Raw genomic sequence first — 19963 nt, forward strand, 5'->3', positions numbered from 1 at the left:
CTTAAAGGAAGAGCAAGTAGTGACATTTATAGAAATGAATGAACAAAAACCTTTGATTTTGCTGACTCTGCTTCTTCCAGTGGTGCAGACCCCCACAGCCTACCAGCAGTGGGTGTCGTGGACTAGCTTCCTCACCATCTATCTCTAATTTCTCATGGATAATGATATGAGAAAGAAAACATTCAAGTAGCAGAAAAGTGAGGTGATTTTTGCAGCAGAATGTTGACATACACGCTCACAAAATGAAGTCGCTGGGATCCTTTAGTTCCATCTCTAAAGAACAAATGAGAGCAAGACAAAGAGCTGGCACAGGAAAATGAAGTCTCTTTAAAAGCCCTCCAAATCAGAGACAAGCTGAGAAGATGACATTCAAAGTTAGACTCTTGATGAATGATGTTGGCCGTTGCCCACTTCCTTATGCCCAGTTCTGCTTTAGTTTTAGAAGTGGCATCTCATAGAAACAGAAGGCTGGGCTCAGAGGTCTCCTTCTTAACAGCAGGAGGACTAGGAAACACTAGATCTCTAAGGATGGCCACCAGGTATGCAGAACGAAAACATCTGAGCGAAGCAGCCTTACACCTAGCTACTGAAAGAGCGCCTTGGAAATAAGTGAGCTGGAGACAAACCCTCAATCCTATTTGACATTTAAATGAGGCTGCTCTGGCAGAAGATACTCAGGGAGGCCTCCGCTATGATTGGTTGGTGTTGTGTGTCAGGAAATGAAAGAGAAACAAACTTAAAACTCACAGGAGGTGCGGTTTGTTTAAATAATAGAAAGTAATTAGGCTGAAGACAAAAATCAGTGATGGCATTTTATAATTACGATTAACTTAAAGTTTAATTTCCTTTGGTGCTAAAATCTTACTTAAAACATTTACCGGGAAAGGAAATTAGGATGTTACTATCAAGAGGCATAAAGTGCTTCTGGGAATCCATGCCTATTATCACTTGAAAATTAGGTTAGGGCCAAAGTGGGGATTTCAATTCATTTTTGAGTATAATAAATGGTGACCAGACCTCAGAGTCAGCGGGGTTGGCAGGGGCAGGCAGCGTAACATTTGCATTTGCTTGTTTGTTTGTTTGTTTATAGGATTAATTGCAAATATTTTCAACAAAGAGTGTAGTTTATACATTAACAATCCTGCTACAAAATGAAAATTGGATATGGATTGCTGCCTTTGTAACTAATGAAGCTGATGTTAAAGGAATTCCCAAATGTGGCACTGCAAAGGGAAGCACATAGTCACACATCCATACACCTTCACCATTGAATTAAATGGAACAGCGGACAGTATTTCTGTTGGCTCCAAACCCGTCAACCCGACTCTCCTCTCCAAGTCCCCAACTTTTTCATCATTCTGTTTTCCCATTCATGCCTCAATTTCCAATTTCCATTTTCAGCAACTAATCTTTCTGGAAACTCACTTAGTAAAATCAATGCATAATAGTAACAAGCAGATGGAAATAACTCCTTTGCACTGATTTTTTCCATTCATTTTGCCTTTGTGGATTTGCTCATTTTAAATATTATATTTATTATATTGCTAACATTCGTGTGTGAACTAATCCCAGAAATATGGAATTGTGTATAATCATAAAGTTATGAAGAGTATTAGTGGTCACCTACTGTAATCCCCTAATTTTACATTTAAGGAAAGGGACACTCAAATTGACTTGCTCAAAGTTAAACAATCATTTAGAGGCAGAACTGGGAGCAGAACATCGATGTCAAGATTCGAAGAATACTTTCCATGTCACTTCACTGCGATACCTGAGACAAATTCTTTTAACAAATATTTATTGAGCAACTACTGGGTGGTAGGCTATGTGTTGTCACTAGGGATAAAGCAGGGAACCAAACAGATACCATCTTTGCCTTTATGGCGCCCACAATCCGTCACACAATTTACAAGAGAAAGAGAAATTATAGTGAAGCGTGATGAAAGTTCACACAAGGAAAGGGGATGGAGGTGCCATGGGAATGATCCCAAGAAGAACTCATGCAGTTTAGAAGATAAGGAAATTCTTCACTGAAGACATGATGATTCAGCTGAAACCTAAGGGATAAATTAGAGGACTATGTAGAACTTAACAAAGACAGGCATGCCGTTTTTAAAAGGCACTACTTTTCGGATCGATATTGACCAAAAGTACACCATAAGTCACACAGGAATGATCTTAAGTTCTTTTAATGAACTCGATATAGGAAATCTAGTTTCAGCTTTCCCAAATACCAATAAAAATGTTAGAGTAACTGTGGGACATTCTCTTTCCTGAATTGCTACTGTTGTTCTAAGGAGATGATTAATTTAGGCTCAGGAGTTTTGTGATTTTCATTTCTGGAGGCTGTAAAATGATACAAAGATTATGTTAGCAAAGATTACAAGGTAAAGAATATGTCTCTAATAGATAATTACAGCACGCATGTTTTATTTTTTATTTCCCTAAATATGCATATGTTAATGTACCCACAACCCTAATTAAAATTCCTACATTTAAATGGGCTGTGGATTCTAAATATATTCTGGATGTCAGCTGAGAAGACATACCCAATCATGTCTAAAGAGCTCACCTATAGCTTGTAATAACTGCTCCTTCCAATTTCTGAAATCTGAAAGACATGTCGTATATAATTGAAAGCAATTCTAACAGGGGAAAACAAAATGAAGACTGGAAAATCTAATCCATCCAAATGGCATGGCACAAAGTGAGCCCAGGCACATTTAAGGTGAAGCTGCCTTAGTTATTTCATCATAATCTTCATTTCATGCTTCTCTACATTTACTGAAAGTCTCAAAAGATATCGGATTCATAATTTTCTGACTCTAGCTTTATAGTTTCTCCACCCTGTTAGTTCTCATCTCCCTCATCACTACTCCCTTCATCTGCCACCTTCATTCCCTTCATCATGGATCACCTTCATTTTGGTGGAAAGAGGCTTCTCTAAGATGCCCAGTTCTGAATTTTCTGCCTGACTGTAAACACCTACCTATTCTTTTTCCTTGTTCTCCTGCCTCCCTCTTGGAAAAAGTTTTCTTCACCCTTATTTGGAAGCTTCCCTCCACCTGAACCTATGGTTTTCTCATGCTTTGGGTCTTCCTACTCATTATCTATCTCCAGGATTAGCAAAGGCAGCAGTGTTCTTGTCAGCATCCTTGGTTTCCTTCCTTGCTTGTACATCCTTTACGCTTGGATTTTCAACATCTGTTCCTGACAATGCCCAGATTCAATTTCTCCACTTCTAATCCTGGGTGATTGCTCATTGCTGGAGAAAGTAACTAAACCCAACAGCAAATGTGTACTTGCTACACTCAGCTGGGTGTTGTCTCCAGCTCAACCATGCTTTCATTCATCTGCGTTTGACAAAGTGGCACTCTGGCCACGGGACCTGTTCCACACCTTTCCAGGATCCTTAAACCAAGTACTGAAACCTGAAAAAGTCAAATCTATCAAACAGAAACTTCTTTGATTTTCCCTCAAGAACCTCAACAAATCTCTACTGGCAATTATTCTTTTGTCTTCTTGCAACCCTGCCCAAACCTGAGAGGAACAGGTAAGCTTCTCCTCTACAAAGTAATCCATCCGCCAAGCTTTGGCCTGTCGTTTTGCCTGATCCAGGACACTGAGCTCTCAGGATCTTCATTCTTGACCATTCATTGGACAGTTCCTTTTGCCCACATATGCCACAAAGCCTCATAGACCACAGACAAGGCTAGCCCCAAATTATTTGTGTTCTTTCTCATAATATACAAGGCCATTTCCAAAAGAATTTGAAATATGAAAATTCAGTTCTACGTAATTTTTAAAAAATATAAATTAACTTATTTTTCTTCTGCATTATGTCACACAGGCTATTCCTGTTGCTTGTCAAATCACAATTAACTAACTAAGTGGGCATTTAAAGGCTCTCCATAGACCTCCCTCTAGTCTCCTCGGCTTCTGTGGATGTCTTCTACACTTTTGTCACTCTATACAAAATTTTAGTAAATTCTAATACAAAATTCTCTCGTTTGAGCCTTATTCCATCTATTCTCCTACCCTTGGAAAAGCTAATTATCTCAGTAAAGAGCCTAAATGTGCATTTTAAAGCATAATTCCAATCATTCCTTTTATATAAATCCTTTTTAAGAAGAGATGAGATCCCAATCCTATTCATAGTGTATTTTTAATATACATGCTTCTACGTATTACACACATATGACACCTGATTCTCTCAATAACCCTTCGAAGCTGAAATTGCTTTATTATCCTCACTTTACAGAGGAAGAAATTAAGGCTCAGAGCAATTGTGACCTAATTATAGGTCCAATGCTGGTAAGAAGTAAAGGCACAACCGGAGCACAGGTCTTCTGACTCCAAATCCCCTCATCTTGATGCTACCAAACAGATTCTACAATGATGTATCAAGTAGTGGCATTATGATATATCAAGTACGGGCATTATATTATTAAAAGACTACCTGATAAAAAGATCCGAGTCTCAGCAGAAAACCATCATGTGTTTCTTAAAATCTCACCTAAGGCACTGCCCTCACTGAGAAGTAGCAGATATGAACAAGAAAAACAACACAAAATAGTTTATCAAGTGGAACTTATATTTCATTTTTTATTAGGCCTTTAGAACCAAAAGCTTAAAGTGATTTTTCAACTAACGATATACTTTATTTATTATGATACTATTATACCTATTGCTTTTCACTTTCATTGTTTAGCATGTGTGAATGTGTTACCAAGTTTCAAATATTAAAGATCTGTTTCTGATACAAGTAAGAAGGAAACTGAAAAATAAGGCACTAAAACCCTGAGAAAACATATTTGATGAACAAGGTTAGGAAGCAAAGCGTCGGCGGTGATTTAGCTAATAACTCTAATTTCATTCCACGTGTGCTTCGCCTGCTAAAAACCTTCTGTGGTATAACACTTTAGTGACCTTTCAGGCAACAACAGGCTAAAATACCTCTTCCTATAAAGGATTGTGTTTTCCTTATCGGGAAAAGAAAAATAGCTCAGAGTCCATCCAGAGATTTTAGCCCAGACCGAACACCTCAAGCTCACACGGTCAGCTTGAATTCCTGCCACCAACTAGAGCTTAGTGGGAAAAAAGTGGTTCTTTTCAATTTGGCTTAAGGTTGGATATGTTTTATGTTTCTTTTGTATTACTGGAGCTAAGTACCCTTGGAATTTATACCTATGGAAATAATGGAAAGACGCTCTATTTTCATAGGCCCTATTAATTTCCTTTGTATTGAGAAAAACTCACTGAAAGACATCAAACATTTTAGTGTCTTTCAATGAGTTATTCTAAATATTTAGGCTTAGCTTCCTATGAACTGCCTTTTAAATTTTCCCGTCATGGTTTTTTACAGCTCTGTCTTCAAAAGGGAGTATGTTGAATAGTGGCTTTGTCATTAATCACCAAGGGATAATTTTATATTACAATACCTCATTGCCAACATGTATTTAATAAAACAGTTTTAAGTTTGCTGAACTCAGTGTTCAGGATTAAAAGGTTTAAATAAAAGAGAGGCTCACAACAGGAAATATATATTACAAAGAATATTTATTCAAAAAACTTTTTTATCTTACTTGGTAATTTCTAAATTCCACTATCATTAATGTTATTAAATCATAGTTATTAAATTGATATGGCACTTAACAAATTTAAAATAATTGCACTTGCAATTATTACAGTACATCTACTGCCCCCACCCATAGGTCAATAGATGTAAACATACCCACACTGTAGATAAGAAAATGAAGGCAAAAGGAAAATACACTTGCAAAGAAAATGATAGCATTCTAAGTTGTCTTTTGGAGGTGATGGATATGTTATTACCTTGATTGTGGTAAAGGTTTCACAGGTATGCACAGGTCCAAACTTATCAAATTGCACACATTAAATATGTGCAGTGTTTTGCATGTCAATTATACCTCAGTATAGCTCTTTAAAAAAAAAAAATCCTGAGTTGTCTTCAGAGAACCAAATGCAAATCCCTCCAAAAAGGCAGAGATTAAGAAAGTACCTTTTTTTTTCACCTTCAGTCCAGTCGTGTGCCTCTGTTTAGGGTTTTATAAACTGGCCAGAAGGAAAACAATGTTCTTCCTACCAATTACCAAGATTTGTAACACTCAATAGCATTCATCGATGAATGACCATCTCACTGGAGTCCTTTTGATGCGAATGCATGTCGTAACCTCTTTCCTTCCACTCCTTTTGGCCAAAGAGGATGTAGTGGTGGTTTCTTCCTACTGGTATCCAAAAAGTTTCTATTGTGTATCTCACGGCACCAGGTAACAACTTTGTAGATTGTCTATAAAAAGTCTTTATTATATCATTCAAGGCCTTGGCAGTCAGCCAAATTTCACTTGGAAGTTTTTCTAGCATCTTCCATGCTCCGATCAATTGCCTTATTTTCCTTTACAGCCTAAAGGGTGTAAGAGTTTATTTGGTAAATACCTATTGAGTGTCTTCCATGAGCCAGACACTGTTCTGGGTTCTGAGGCTAGCATGGTAAACAGTAGAAAGCAGTAAATCTCTTGTAGCTTGTATTACAGTAGAGGAGGAAATCAACAAATAAGCAAGCAGATTTATACATCAAGTAGAAATAGGTTGCAATGAAGCAAAATAAAGCTGAGTGAGGAGAAAGAAATTCATCTCTTAACATCCCAGCAAGTCCCCAATTTCCCTTGCACTAATTAGAGTTACATTTCCCTTTTCCCAAGCATCTCTTCACTTAGATGTACCACTTATAACTTAAATATTACATTTCTAAAAGAAAGCCAAACACCAACTCCCTTTTGACACTGTTTTTTTCTTTAAAAGCAGCAATATGCCCCTGGCAAACAAATTTCTGAGACTCAACTTTGAACCTTTTCTTTTCCTCCCTTTCCCCCATGTTCAAAAACTTGCCATGAACTATGTTTTCTACCTCTTTGTCCATTCATCTCAAATTCATTGACATCTTTCCTTTCTCATTCTCCTAATTCTAATTCAGGCTTTTAGTACTTCCTGTCTGTCTTTCACATTTTCTGTTAAGCATTGAAGTTACACAGACAATATGCCAAGTCACATGAAAGAAAACATCTCTCATAACTTTAAAAATCGTCATCGTTATCAGTCCTACAAGATGGGGATGAGACTATAAATAATTTTCAGAAGAAAGGATGGCTTAAATGCATATTTGGTGTCCTGTATAAATTATCAGACACAGAGCACGTGAACTAAACCTTGAAGGATGCTATCCTCTTAAAGATACATTACAAAAACAAAAAACAAAATACCACATTGGCAACTATCACTGGCAAATTCAGCAAAGGTAATTTCTGATAAGTCATTGTTTACATCCAAATATTTCTACAATATTAAATCAAAGAATAATCTAATACTGTAGATTCTTACAGTATTAGATGGGAAGAAGATAAAGAGCAAATTTTCTAGAAAGAACAGAGTAAAAGATGCTGGAGAACAAATAACAAAAGGGGAACTCAAAGCAACTACTTAAGACTTTTGTTAAATTAATAACTTAGAAAGAACATAAAAACGTGATTTGATGCTTTTGATCACTGTAGATAACATTCGAAAAATGTACTAGAATGGCATAAGTCAAATGCAGAAATCTCTTTTTCAATATACGTACAAAGGAAATAGAATACCTGGTTTCTACTCTCATCCTCAAATGTTGTGTGGCCTCAGGATAAAACTCAATAAATCTGTATTGATTTGTAAAATTAAGATAATTATTCTTACCAACCTCAAAGTAATTTTGTGAAGATAAATGATATCACTTGAAAGGGCTTCATGAACTATTAAGTATTTTGCAATTTGGGGGAACGTAGTTTATTTTTAAGGATGTAAGGAGATTCTTGATTGATAGAAGTTACTCTTTTCTAAATAATGCAGAGATAAGTTACGACCCAAACATCTAGCTGCCATCCAAATTACTTGGACAAAAATCTGTCAAATATTTTATGACCCTTATTGCTCAGAAAAGTTTTAGAATATGAGTAGTCTCTTTAGAGCCTGAATAAATGTCATTATGTAAAAGAAACTGAAAACAGAACAAAGTGGTCTTAAGGGTATCTTAAAAATGTAAGCTAACCCCACTAATTCCATTTTTGAGAGGAAAAAAAACACCTCTACCTCTCTATCTATCTACATGGCACCCCAAAAAGTTCCATATGTGGTTGAAGAACCCTTCTGTAAAAGGTGAGAAGAATCAAGTCTCCCTGTGCTGACCCCCATAATCTTAACTATAATGGGTGGTTGGATCCAGTTGATCTCCTATTCCTCTCTCTGGGGTCTTTAGGAAGACATTCAAACAATTTCTGAGAAGAAGTGCACATGAAAATTTGCTGTACACCATCTCCTTGGCTGTGAACTCAAGCATGTAGGTAAAATAAACTATAGAAAATATGCCCTCTGCTCCTGATTTAAATTTGAATGCCCCCTCACAAGTGAAATGGTAAAAATCCAGCCTGGTTACATTCAGAGCTGCTTCTTTTCTCATCTTGGTTCTGGGTCACCTTCTGTTGGAATTTCTTCCATACCTAGGCCATCAGCATGGTCCGAATAATCAGAATGATCACAGTCCTTCCATCAGAGCTTTAGTGCTGTCCTCCCTAATCTGGGAGTTGTAAGCCATCTCTCTCCACCTACACAGCATACAGATCATGGTTAATAAGAGCAAGCCCCAGGCCACTCAAGCTCCATTCGCACCACAGACTCAGGACACCCTCATTTCCCTTTTCTCATGTCTTTGGAAGGTCTACATTGCTTCTGACTCAAGCTTTGCTTTCCATTTTTGGACCTAATTCTATCCATTGGGCTTGAAGATTCATCTTATTTTCTTCACATTATCCCTTGGTTCATCCGAAGATCTTTGGTTCGTAATTATCATGTTTTTTTGTTTTGTTTTGTTTTTTTTCTGCCATCCCCCCTAAATCCCTGTAAACAAGTGAATAAATATTTCAAAACTAACACAATGATAATAACAACAACAGCAGTAGCAGTAAAAATACTAATAAACCTGAGTTTGACTTGGATCTCAATTTCAGTGGAGACCTTAACTGTTTCTGTCTGCCATGATCTTGATCTATTGTAACCCACTCTCCACCACCACGGTAGAGACCATCTTACAAAGAGAGAAGCTCAGAGCAGTGAAGCTCTAACTCGGTGAATACCTCTTAGAAAACTAGTCATTAATTTAGTCTCATTGTCAACAACAGCCCTTCCAGATAAACAGAAATGTAGACACTATCTGCAACAAATCCCCAGTCTTAAACTATATATATATATATATATATATATATATATTTTTTGAGACAGAGTTTCCCTCTTGTCACCCAGCTGGAGTGCAATGGCATGATCTCAGCTCACTGCAACTTCTGCCTCTGGAGTTCAAGCAGTTCTCCTGAGCCTCCCGAGTAGCTGGGATTACAGACGCGAGCCATCATGCCCAGCTAATTTTTGTATTTTTAGTAGAGACAGGGTTTCACCAAGTTGGCCAGGCTGGTCTTGAACTGCTGACCTTAGGTGACCCATTCGCCTCGGCCTCCCAAAGTGCTGGGATTACAGGCATGAGCCACTGCACCCAGTCAATAATTTTTTTAAGTGCAAACTTTAAATAGAGTCACTGTGTAATTATTACATAGTTCTTCTGGCACTGTTTGTATTAGCTAAGGTACAATGTAGAAGACAAAAGAGGATCACACTCTTTTGATCCATTTCCTGTAAAATACTGGCTATGGTTCTATAGTTGTCCCAAATTAAGAATTTTCTGTCTTCTCTTTCTGCTATGCTGAATGGCTTAGAATTATAAAGAAATCTTGGATTTTTTGAGGGACTCTTAATTTTCTTCTTTTACACCATATGTCTCATCCAGGACTCTACACTCCTCACTTTATTCTCATACAAATTGTATGAGATAAATATGATAATTCCTATTTTAAGAGATGTTAAGTTGTTTATCCAAGGTCACATAGCTGGCAAAGGGAAAAGCAGAATTAAACCCTGGTCCTTCTACTATCAGGGTCTCTGTTTTTGTCATTATACCATTCCACTTTGGATGAGAAGAGACATTCTGCCTCGGTAAAAGGGTTTCCCATGAGAAAAGAAATGCACTATCAAGTCATGAAAAGTCCTGGTGGAATCTTAAATGCATATTACTAGGTGAAAGCAGCCAGCCAGAAAGGGCTACATGCTGTGTGAGTCCAATGACATGACATTCTGTAGAAGGCAAAATTATAAAGACAGCGAAAAGATCAGTGATTGCCAGGGGTTGGGGGAGGAAGCGATGATTAGAAGGAGCACAGGGGAATTTTAGGTCAGTGAAACTATTATGATACTCTAATGGTAGATTCATGTCATGCATTTATCAAAACCCATAAAATGTACACCACCAAGAATAAACATTAATGTAAACTATGGACTTTGGATGATGACAATGTGTCAGTGTAGGTTCACTGATTGTAATAAATGTACCATTCTAGTGTAGGGTATTGATAGTGGGGGATGTTGTGTTTGTGTCAGGGCAGGAAATATACAGGAATTATCTGTACTTTCTGCTCCATTTTTCTGTGAACCTAAAACTGCTCTAAAAAAAATAAGGTCTTTTTGTAAGAGAAAACAAAGGATTTCTCCACTACACAGACATCATGGACTTTATGTTACTTTGCACCCTGCTTCAGTTTCTGTCTGTAGCACCCCAAATATTAGTAAGAGAATAACTAGACAAAGTAAGCCAATAGAAGGAGATGCTAGAAAAAAAGGAATGGGTGTCCTAGGGCATTCTGCTTATCTCTATTTGACTTTCTTTCTCCTTTCTCTTATTTTGTTGACCTTGTGTTCTTTTGTTTCTTTTATCCCCACTCTAAAACCTCTTTATTCACAAATGAAAAAGAAAAAACAAAAACTAAACTTTTTCACAGTACTTTTAGACTTGACTGTTCCGGCTACCATTGCTGCCAAAACTTAGTGGTATAAAGCAACCATTTATTACGCTCATAGGTTCTGTGGGTTAATAACTCAGACAGGCACAGAGGGGATGGCTTGCCTCTGTTGTCTGATGTCAGAAACCTGAGCTGGGAAGATACCAAGACTGAACTGACTCAACAGTGAGGGTCTAGAATCATTTGAAGGAAACTTGTCCGACCCACAGCCCACAGACCATATGCAGCCCAGGACAGCTTTGAATGCGTCCTAAAACAAATCTGTAAACTTTCTTAAAACATTGTGACATTTTTTGGCATTTTTTTTAGCTCACCAGCTATCGGTAGTATTAGTGTATTTTATGTGTGACCCAAGACAGTTCCTCTTCTTCCAATGTGGCCCAGGGAAGCCAAAAGACATCCCTGATTTAAAGGCATTTTATTTCCCACACCTGGGTTTGGATACTGGCTATCAGCTGATACGTTAGTTGTATTGTTACTGAAACACTTATCCATTGGTCCTTCGTTGATCTCTCCATGCGGGCTAGCTTGGGCTTCCTTGTGGCATCATGGCTGTGTTCCAAGAGAGAACATCCCAAAAGAGCAAGAGAAAAGCGCATGATACTTTTATAATCTACCCTTAGAATCCCCATAGTGTCATTTATAGCATAGTCAAAGCTGCCAGAAAGGTCTACCCATGTTCAAGAGGAAGAGACATACTCAAACCATTGTATGGGAGAAATGTTAAAGTCATATTGTAAAAACATGTAACATAGGAGATACTCTTGCTGCCATTTTGGAAAATATAATCTGCCACAGTAACTCTTATTATATCTTATTGTGTCTTACATAGCTAAGTATGTGTTGAATCTGAATATTTGGTTAGAGTGTTCCACATGTTTACCTCTGATTGTTTCGGATCGTAAACCACATTTGGCAGGGACAGCAATGTTGAGTTAATTTACATGACCTCCACCACAGTACCTTGTGCTTGATAACCGTAACATGTAATATTATTACTAGCGCTGCAATTGCTGGTAGATACATGCACTTGAGTGGTCATTATTTATATTTATATGCTATAACATTTTGTAGCATGTCACAGAAAATCTACACTAACCAAAAAGGCATATAGCATCTCCATTGTGTAAATGAACTCTATTACTCCAATTAGGTCTTGGTTATTTGAAAATAGTACATCATTTTTTTCTACCAAGTGAATAGATTCTTGTAAAGCAATAATTGAATCTTACAATGAGTGGTCGGGGAGGGAGGCAGCGGAATCACTACCTTAAAGGAACTATCATTTCTTCCATTTCTTTTTTCTTAGCAATTAGTTACTTTTAAAGGTTTAATAGATTATTACTAATAAAAGGTTTATTAGTAATCTGTGTGGGGCCTTGATCAATCAAGGATGTTTATCTCTTCTGAAAAGCTAACTAATGAAGACAATTGTCCCTTTTCAGTTGATTTCATAGGTGGCTTTGACTCTTATGGCTATCAAGGGCCTCAGAAGACATCTCATTTACAACTACAGCCTATGTACATGTAAGTATTTTACTTGGAAGGTGTTCTTCTGGGGGTACTAAAGACAATCAAGTAACTGTATCATGATAGAAAATCAATGGCATGCAGCTTTTGTTCAGTTACATACTTCCAGTATTTTTTCTATTAATATTGTTTTGACTGGTATAGTTTCAATAACATTTTTCCATGAATTTTTCTTATTTGACTTCTAAGAAATGTCTTTTCTAAAGTGACCTTTAGTCTTACATAAGTATCACCTACATGGCTCAAAAGCCTGTGTTAATTATCTACTACTTCTTTGAGTTGCCAAAAAGTTGTAGTTTTTGAAAATTATATAACAATGTAGGCAGTTATATGTAATTATGTATAAACCACATGTTCTGGTTTCAGTTTACAGTGGTTGTCCTGGCATAATTATTATTCTCAAAAGAGTTCTCATTTAGATGATAAATAATAGGTTCACCCAAGTTATATGTAGTGTTAAAAAAATAAAAAACTGAGTAATACACTTTCTCTATCATTTTTCTGATGTAAAAGTGAAAATGACTGGAACATTAACACTGAAACTTATCGAACCATTAACTCTAGCACTCAACAGAGCAGACATACAATCAGAGCCTGATTTTTATATCTGTGTTTAGGCAAATTCCCTTGGATAACAACTGATAACAAATTCTATATATCAGCATCAAGTGATATGCTGAATTGCAAGCGAAGATCAAAATAGAAAGTAAGATTCCAATTCATTTTAAAATGTGAACTTCTCTTTGAAGATATGTGTTTGTTGTCGTTGTCCTCCACCATTGAATCATTTTACCTTTTAATATCTTTAGTGTATAGGATAATAAATGGAGTTTGGGAGTAAGTACTGCTCCTCCAAAGAAATTAATCTTTAAACATCCCTCTTTTCAGCTTCTTTTTTAAAAAAGAATAATCTTGCACTGTGCCTGCCTTTTTCTTTGTGTCACTTGTAGTTCTCTGAAATCATTTGCTAATAGCACCCACAAAACAGACTTCAGCAGTTAAGAAGTCAACCAAAATTTTGCTTCATTCAAAGCATTGCGTCTATAAACAGTGTATTACACATTTCCTCTTTTACATCCCCACAAAACAACCACTGCCCTAATTCATGCAATGTATGACCTGTTAAGTTTTTCCGTCTCTTCCTTATTTCAGAACCTCCAATGTATCCTCCATATGGCTGCCAAATTAACTATCCTAAAGCACTGCGCTGATGATTTCACTTCCCTGCTTCAAAGCTATCAAGGAGTCCCTATTACCTACTGTTGAAACAGTATCTCTTATCTTCAACTCTTAATAACGTTTGAGTCCCAACCCTATGCAGATGATGCTGGATATATTAGGAAAATGTAGTAATGAATAAGAACTAGCCCTGTCCTCCTGAAGTTTATAATGTATTGAGAGCATAAACAGTCTGATAGCTCCCCTTAGCCACTTTTTTCTAGCCAAAGTAGAACTCTTGCCTTATCCAAATATATGTATTTTTCCAATTGTTCATGCTGTTCTCTAGACACCAAGCACCATCTTTTTTCCAAATTCCACTCTTTGAAACCCCACTATCCTTTGAATTTTCTTAAGATATATTCCTTTATGAAGCATTTCTTAATCTTTTCTCCTCTAATATTTCTCTTTTATTTCTTTCACCATGTACTACAGTTGTTTGCTATGCATGCCAAACCTTCCCTATCCCCCCAGAAAGATTCTTGATAGCTACAAAAACAATAAAACATGATCAATCCTTGACACTCCTTATCATTCTTTTCAATATTTTATGTAACATTCTCTAAAGTGTTCTATTTAAAAAGGTAGACCAATCAGGAATAGTGGTTAAGATGACCTACTGAAGGCATATTGTCTGAGATTAAATTCCCTGCGACCACGGGCATGTAACTTTGTTTGAATAACTCTATTTAATTTTACCAAGCCTAAGTTTCCTCACCTGCAAAATAGAGATAGCATACAGACTTTATCTGATTGCTCTGAAATTATACAAAAGAATATATATTTAAAGCACATGAAACACAGGACATGTCACATAGTAAGTGCTTAATAAACATAATTCATAGTGGTAGAATAATGCTTATGTTAATAAACATCACTCATGAAAAGGCTGTATCAAGTCAGAAGTAACATATACTATAAGTCATTCCTAAAAGATCTCCTCTGTAAATGGTATATTATATATAACAGCGGTCCTCTGGGCCATGAATAGTCCTGGCCCATGGCCTGTTAGGAGCTGAGCACAGAGCAGGAGGTGAGCAGCAGGTGAGGGAACATTATTGCCTAAGCTCTGCCTCCTGTCTGATTAGGAGCAGCATTAGATTCTCATAGCAGTGCGAACCTTATTGTGAACTGCATGTGTGAGGGATCTAGGTTTTGTGATCCTTATGAGAATCTAATGCCTGATGATCTGAGATGGAACAGTTTCATCCTAAAACCATTCCCCCCAACCCTGGGCTATGGGAAAATTGTCTTCCACAAAAGCAGTCTCTGGTGCCAAAAAGGTTGAGGACTGCTAATGTATAATATAAACTCAGGTAACATATATCAATATATTTGTGCTCAAGAGTAGAATATGGCCAGGCACGGTGGTTCACGCCTGTAATCCTAGCACTTTGGGAGGCTGAGGTGGGTGGATCACCTGAGGTCAGGAGTTCGAGACCAGCCTGGCCAACATGGAGAAACCCCATCTCTACTAAAAATACAAAAATTAGCCAGGTGTGGTGGTGCACACTTATAATTCCAGTTACTTGGGAGGCTGAGGCAGGAGAATCTGTGGAACCTGGGAGGCAGAGGTTGCAGTGAGCCAAGATCATGCCACTGCACTCCAGCCTGGGTGACAAAGCGAGGTTCTGTCTCAAAAAAAAAAAAAAAAAGAATAAAATATCTAGAAGGTTTGTAATTGTTTGCTACTAATATTATTACATAATATTTTATTGTATTGGCCAATATGAGTGATCAATAAATATTATCAAGCTGTAATACATTAGATGTAATCTCTTATCTAAAGATAAACATGAGAATGCTAGTTATATGCAATTTAATATATTAAATTCAAATCAAGCATTTATAATTCTAATGGGCTTTAAAGAAGAGACTCTACAAAGATAGATATCTTTGTCCAGAATTAAATTCCATGAGGACAAAACTTCCCATGATTTTGTTCCACAGAGCACTTTAAATGCCAATTAAAAGTTATAAAAAATATATTGTTTTCCTCTTTCCTGCATGAGAGTGGTAAAATTGTATCAGAGCTTTCAAGTCTCACTGGTCATGAAATGTTTAATGGAATTCAGATTTAGGAAGTTTTGTATACTTAAGGTACATTTAAAAATTAGTAGTCAAAATACTCCAATCATCCCTTCCACAAAACATCCCATAGGAGACCTTGGACCCAGAACAGTAAGGTTTTATTTTACAGATGAGGAAACTCAACCCAAAAAAACAAAAACAAAAGTCACACAACTTGTTAGTGGTGCAGCCATGATTATCTGTGGGTTTTCTTGACCCCTTCAGTCAGTGTTCTTTCCAAATTCTTAAATAGACTGCGAGTTTGACCTGGTATTACATTCTGATTTTTAATTGGCTTGTTTGTATTCTTACCACTAACTTAGCTGCCACATTTCCATACACGGCTGTGCCTCTCTCCCTTTTCTGCATTCTGTTTATTTCTTTTTTATTTTACATTATGCACTGTTAAATGAAGGGCCTTTTCAACTTCATAGCCCACAAAACCAATCATCTGAGAGCCACTGTTTATTGAAAATCTAGTGAAAAACCAAAACTGACACACCTATAAACCTCATCCCCTACTGAGAGGCAGAGAACTTAGCATCTCCTATGTCTTTATCATTTAGCGTGTACCTTCTGTCAACCTGCCATAAATATGTCTTGTAAAGTAAGAGTAATTTAACTTCAGGGGCCAGTTCAAACACCCTAACAATATTATATAGCAAATGGAAACAAAAGCTGTTCCTTGGAAGGAAAACAAATGTTGAAAAGCAATATGCACTTTTAGCTGTGGGGCTCCCACTGTTCCCAGTAAATCTTCTGTGGCCAAGATCCTGGACAAAGCTTTGAAAACACTGCTGACCTACAGTCACAGCTGTGTTTTAGTTCTTGCAAACAACGAATAGACAGTCCTCTTAAGTTGGGTGACTGTTCTTGGTTTGTAATTTTTCAGATTATGTATAACTAATCTAAAAATGAAAGATTTTAATTATATTAATTATATTTTTCTTACAGTTTGGTAAATGTTGTTGAAACAAACCAATAGCAACCAAGTTGCTGCACAGAAAAAATCCCATGTCTGCACTCCAGCCTGGGCGACAGAGCTAGACTCTGTCAAAAAAAAAAAAAAAAAAAAATCCCATGTCTACAGCTTAAGTTTTTAACAAAATAGCTGCTTTGACTACCAGGGACCTAAGTGACTGTCAGAGCAAGTAGAGATCTGATTGGGCTTCCAGCAATATAAGAATATCCTATAGTATATCAGACAACATTTGAAAACATTGCATTCTTTTTGGCAGCCTAATTGTACAGAAGTACATATTCATTTCAGTTGTCCCTGGAAATAGATTCTAAATGACCAAAACTGGCCTCTCTATCCATGCAGTTGCAATGAATTTAAAAAAAGGAGGAAAATTATTTAAAACCCAATTTGGGCTTCTTTTTTGTTTGTTTGTTTGTTTGCTCTTGTGCTTGGAAAGGTGAGAGAAGGTGGTGAGCAATAGGCACCCGTTGCTTTCTCCCTTGACTAAAAACATCTTTTCTCTCTCTTAGGTCAAAATAATACAGATGACTTCAGTATGTCAGCCCACGAAACTTTCAAAGAACTTTTTTCGCAGTGGCCTCCTGCATTTTATGAAGAGCAAGAAGCAACCGAGTTTAAATACATATACGTATTAACAAAACAAATGCAAAGCCTCTACATACAACACTGACACACATACACGCACACACACACACACGCACACACACACACGTGAGCACGCACACACCAATTCCACTTGACCTCCTCTTTCTAACTGAAACAGACAAATATGCAGGACACGCCCATCTTGGATTTCCTGAAAGCAGGCTCCTTTCTCCCAGGCCTTTGGAAAGTTCAAAAGGAGATGTGTTGATGCCCAACGGTTGCTGGCCATTGCTAACTCCTCTGCAGCCCAGCCGGTCGGCCTCTGTGAGCTGGGAAGTCATCCAAGGCACATTAGTTTGAGAGCTCTGTCTTCTGCACTCCACACATCTTGACAGCACCACGGCTACTTAGGCAATGTAATTGCAAAAACAAACAAAACATGTCATGATGACCTTGTACCCGAAGTCCGAAATGGCAGATTGTTTGCCCTAAAGGCTGTACCGTACATACTTGCCTTAACCCACCTATGTTGTGTGCCCAAGAATCTCAGTGCAGACAGCCCCAAGTCACTTCCTTTAGGCTAACACACTGCTATTAATTCTGAATGAGTTCAAGCCTGTGTGTTTCATGTCAAGGAACAAGACTGAATAGCTCAGCAGCTCCAGTGTGTCTGTATAAGAAAAGTGCCAGCTGTCAGCAAAGTGCTTTACCATAGAGCCTCCATGGTGGCCCAAAAGAGACAAGTAACAATAACAATATTTGTCATCTTTGTAATTCTAAAATATGGTCTTCTGATGGGGTTGGGGATGGGACAGAGTAAAACATTAATCTACTAAACTCACTAATCTACTGGAAGCAGAAAGCAGAAATGGCTTAACTCGCTGATTTTATTTATTGCACTCTAGGTGCTTTTATAAGTATCTACAATTGTCTTTTACTAACACAGAAACAGCTGTGGATTTCTATCAACAGAGGCCAACTGAATATGTATTAGCTATGTTTACTCTTTTATATCTAATTCAAATTGAAGACTCTACGTAGGTGAACTTTTTTTTCTAACTTCAGCGTACAAGATTATTTTTGGGTGGGTGGGGGGAGCAATAGTTACCTTGGTGAAATATTTGAGACCTTTTTGTGGTATTTGGGGGATCTGTTGTGTGTTAGAGTGTATTTCAATCCTCCTGTATTATTGTGGCAGAAAAAAAACTGTGCTGTTAACGTAGTTGGCAACAAGATGCCTTTGGAAACTTAATAGTAGGTCAATGTGTTTATGGAATATTCTGAACTCCTAGGAAATTTTGTTCTATATTTTAAAGCATTATTTGGTTTTCATTAGTGGAAAACATAATTAGCTCAGGCTTATCAGGAACTCAGATGAGTCGTATCTTTTCTTGGATACACCTGAGACATTAAACTCAATTTTTTGAAACTAACACACCATTCTTTAGTGCAGTGAAATTCAGAAGTTATAAATTGGCATGGAGCAAGTTTTTTCTTTGATTTCTATGAAGTTTCAGTTATTGGATTAAACTACTTTGGACCTTAGCCCATTCAGATCTACATACACCAGTTCCATTACTGTGTTTGCATGGATGTCTGTAATATACACACACAGAAACATTTGAAAATGATAGAGGAACAAAGAGTTATCATTGGAACATAAACTATAAAAAAAGATTCCAGCACTCATGCTTGAATTTCCTCAGTGGGTTGTATGTTTGTCCATACATACATGTATAAAATAAACAATTGCGAACATGTCAGTGAAACCTCATAAGACGCTTTTATAGTGACATGCATGTTTAATGTATGAGAAAAATATTTACCAATGTATTGTCCTTTGATTCCTAAAATATAAATACTATACATGCCACAAACTATTCTAATGTGACTTTTAATGTGACTATTAAAATGAGGTTTCACTGTACGTTCATGCTGTGGTGACATTTCACCTTACACTACATGTATATGGCTACAGAAAATAAGCCCTCATATTCCTGCTTTCAGTTACAGCCAAGTTTTCACCAAATCATGACTATCATCACCACCAAAATTTTAAAAAACAGTAGTTGACTACTAAAAAGTAATAGGTGGACAGGTCTTTTATGGGAGTAGTAAGCACAGTAGTGTGATTATATCTGGGAAAACATCTACAGTTGTACAGCTGTATCCTCCTCAAAATCCGGTGAAGAATGCTATTTTTCTAGGCTGAGCTTTTGTTATAAACCTAATATTCAGAAGGCAAGAGTTATGATCCTGATGTGTCCTTTTTTTTGCATTTGTTAATTCTGAATGTATTTTTAACAGAGTGATTTTTTTGACTTACTCGTGTAATTTGCATTTTAAAAATAAATGGAAAAATGCTTAAGTTTCTGAGCCATCCCTGAAAACCCCTGCTGCTTCTCATGGTGTATTTGCTTATGTCATTGACAGAGAAACTCTATTAAATGTACATGAAGGCAACACTGATATTTTGTGCAGTGCAGGGATATGTCAGCAGTGAAAAGAAATTGCCAGGTCATGGCATCATTTCTGCTCAGTCATAGGTAACATGTACTTTCATTATCTGCTAACACTGAGGGTTCTTTTAGAAGACTGCCTGCAATAGACTTGTCATTTGGAGAACTTTCCC

The 19963-nt window shown here is 37.1% G+C and overlaps 1 protein-coding gene across 1 annotated transcript in view; it reads left to right on the forward strand.

The window, feature by feature from the left end:
- Positions 1-19699, forward strand: part of NKAIN2 (Na+/K+ transporting ATPase interacting 2) — a 164466-nt gene extending 144767 nt beyond the window's left edge. Inside the window, exons 3-4 of the mRNA XM_011992165.1 lie at positions 12392-12473; positions 17256-19699. Of these exons, the coding sequence (XP_011847555.1) occupies positions 12392-12473; positions 17256-17265 (92 nt within the window). The 3' untranslated portion in view covers positions 17266-19699. The remainder of the gene's footprint in view (positions 1-12391; positions 12474-17255) is intronic.
- Positions 19700-19963: the final 264 nt, after the last annotated feature.

This window comes from Mandrillus leucophaeus, unplaced genomic scaffold (assembly GCF_000951045.1).
Source record: "Mandrillus leucophaeus isolate KB7577 unplaced genomic scaffold, Mleu.le_1.0 Scaffold405, whole genome shotgun sequence".
Taxonomy (NCBI): domain Eukaryota; kingdom Metazoa; phylum Chordata; class Mammalia; order Primates; family Cercopithecidae; genus Mandrillus; species Mandrillus leucophaeus.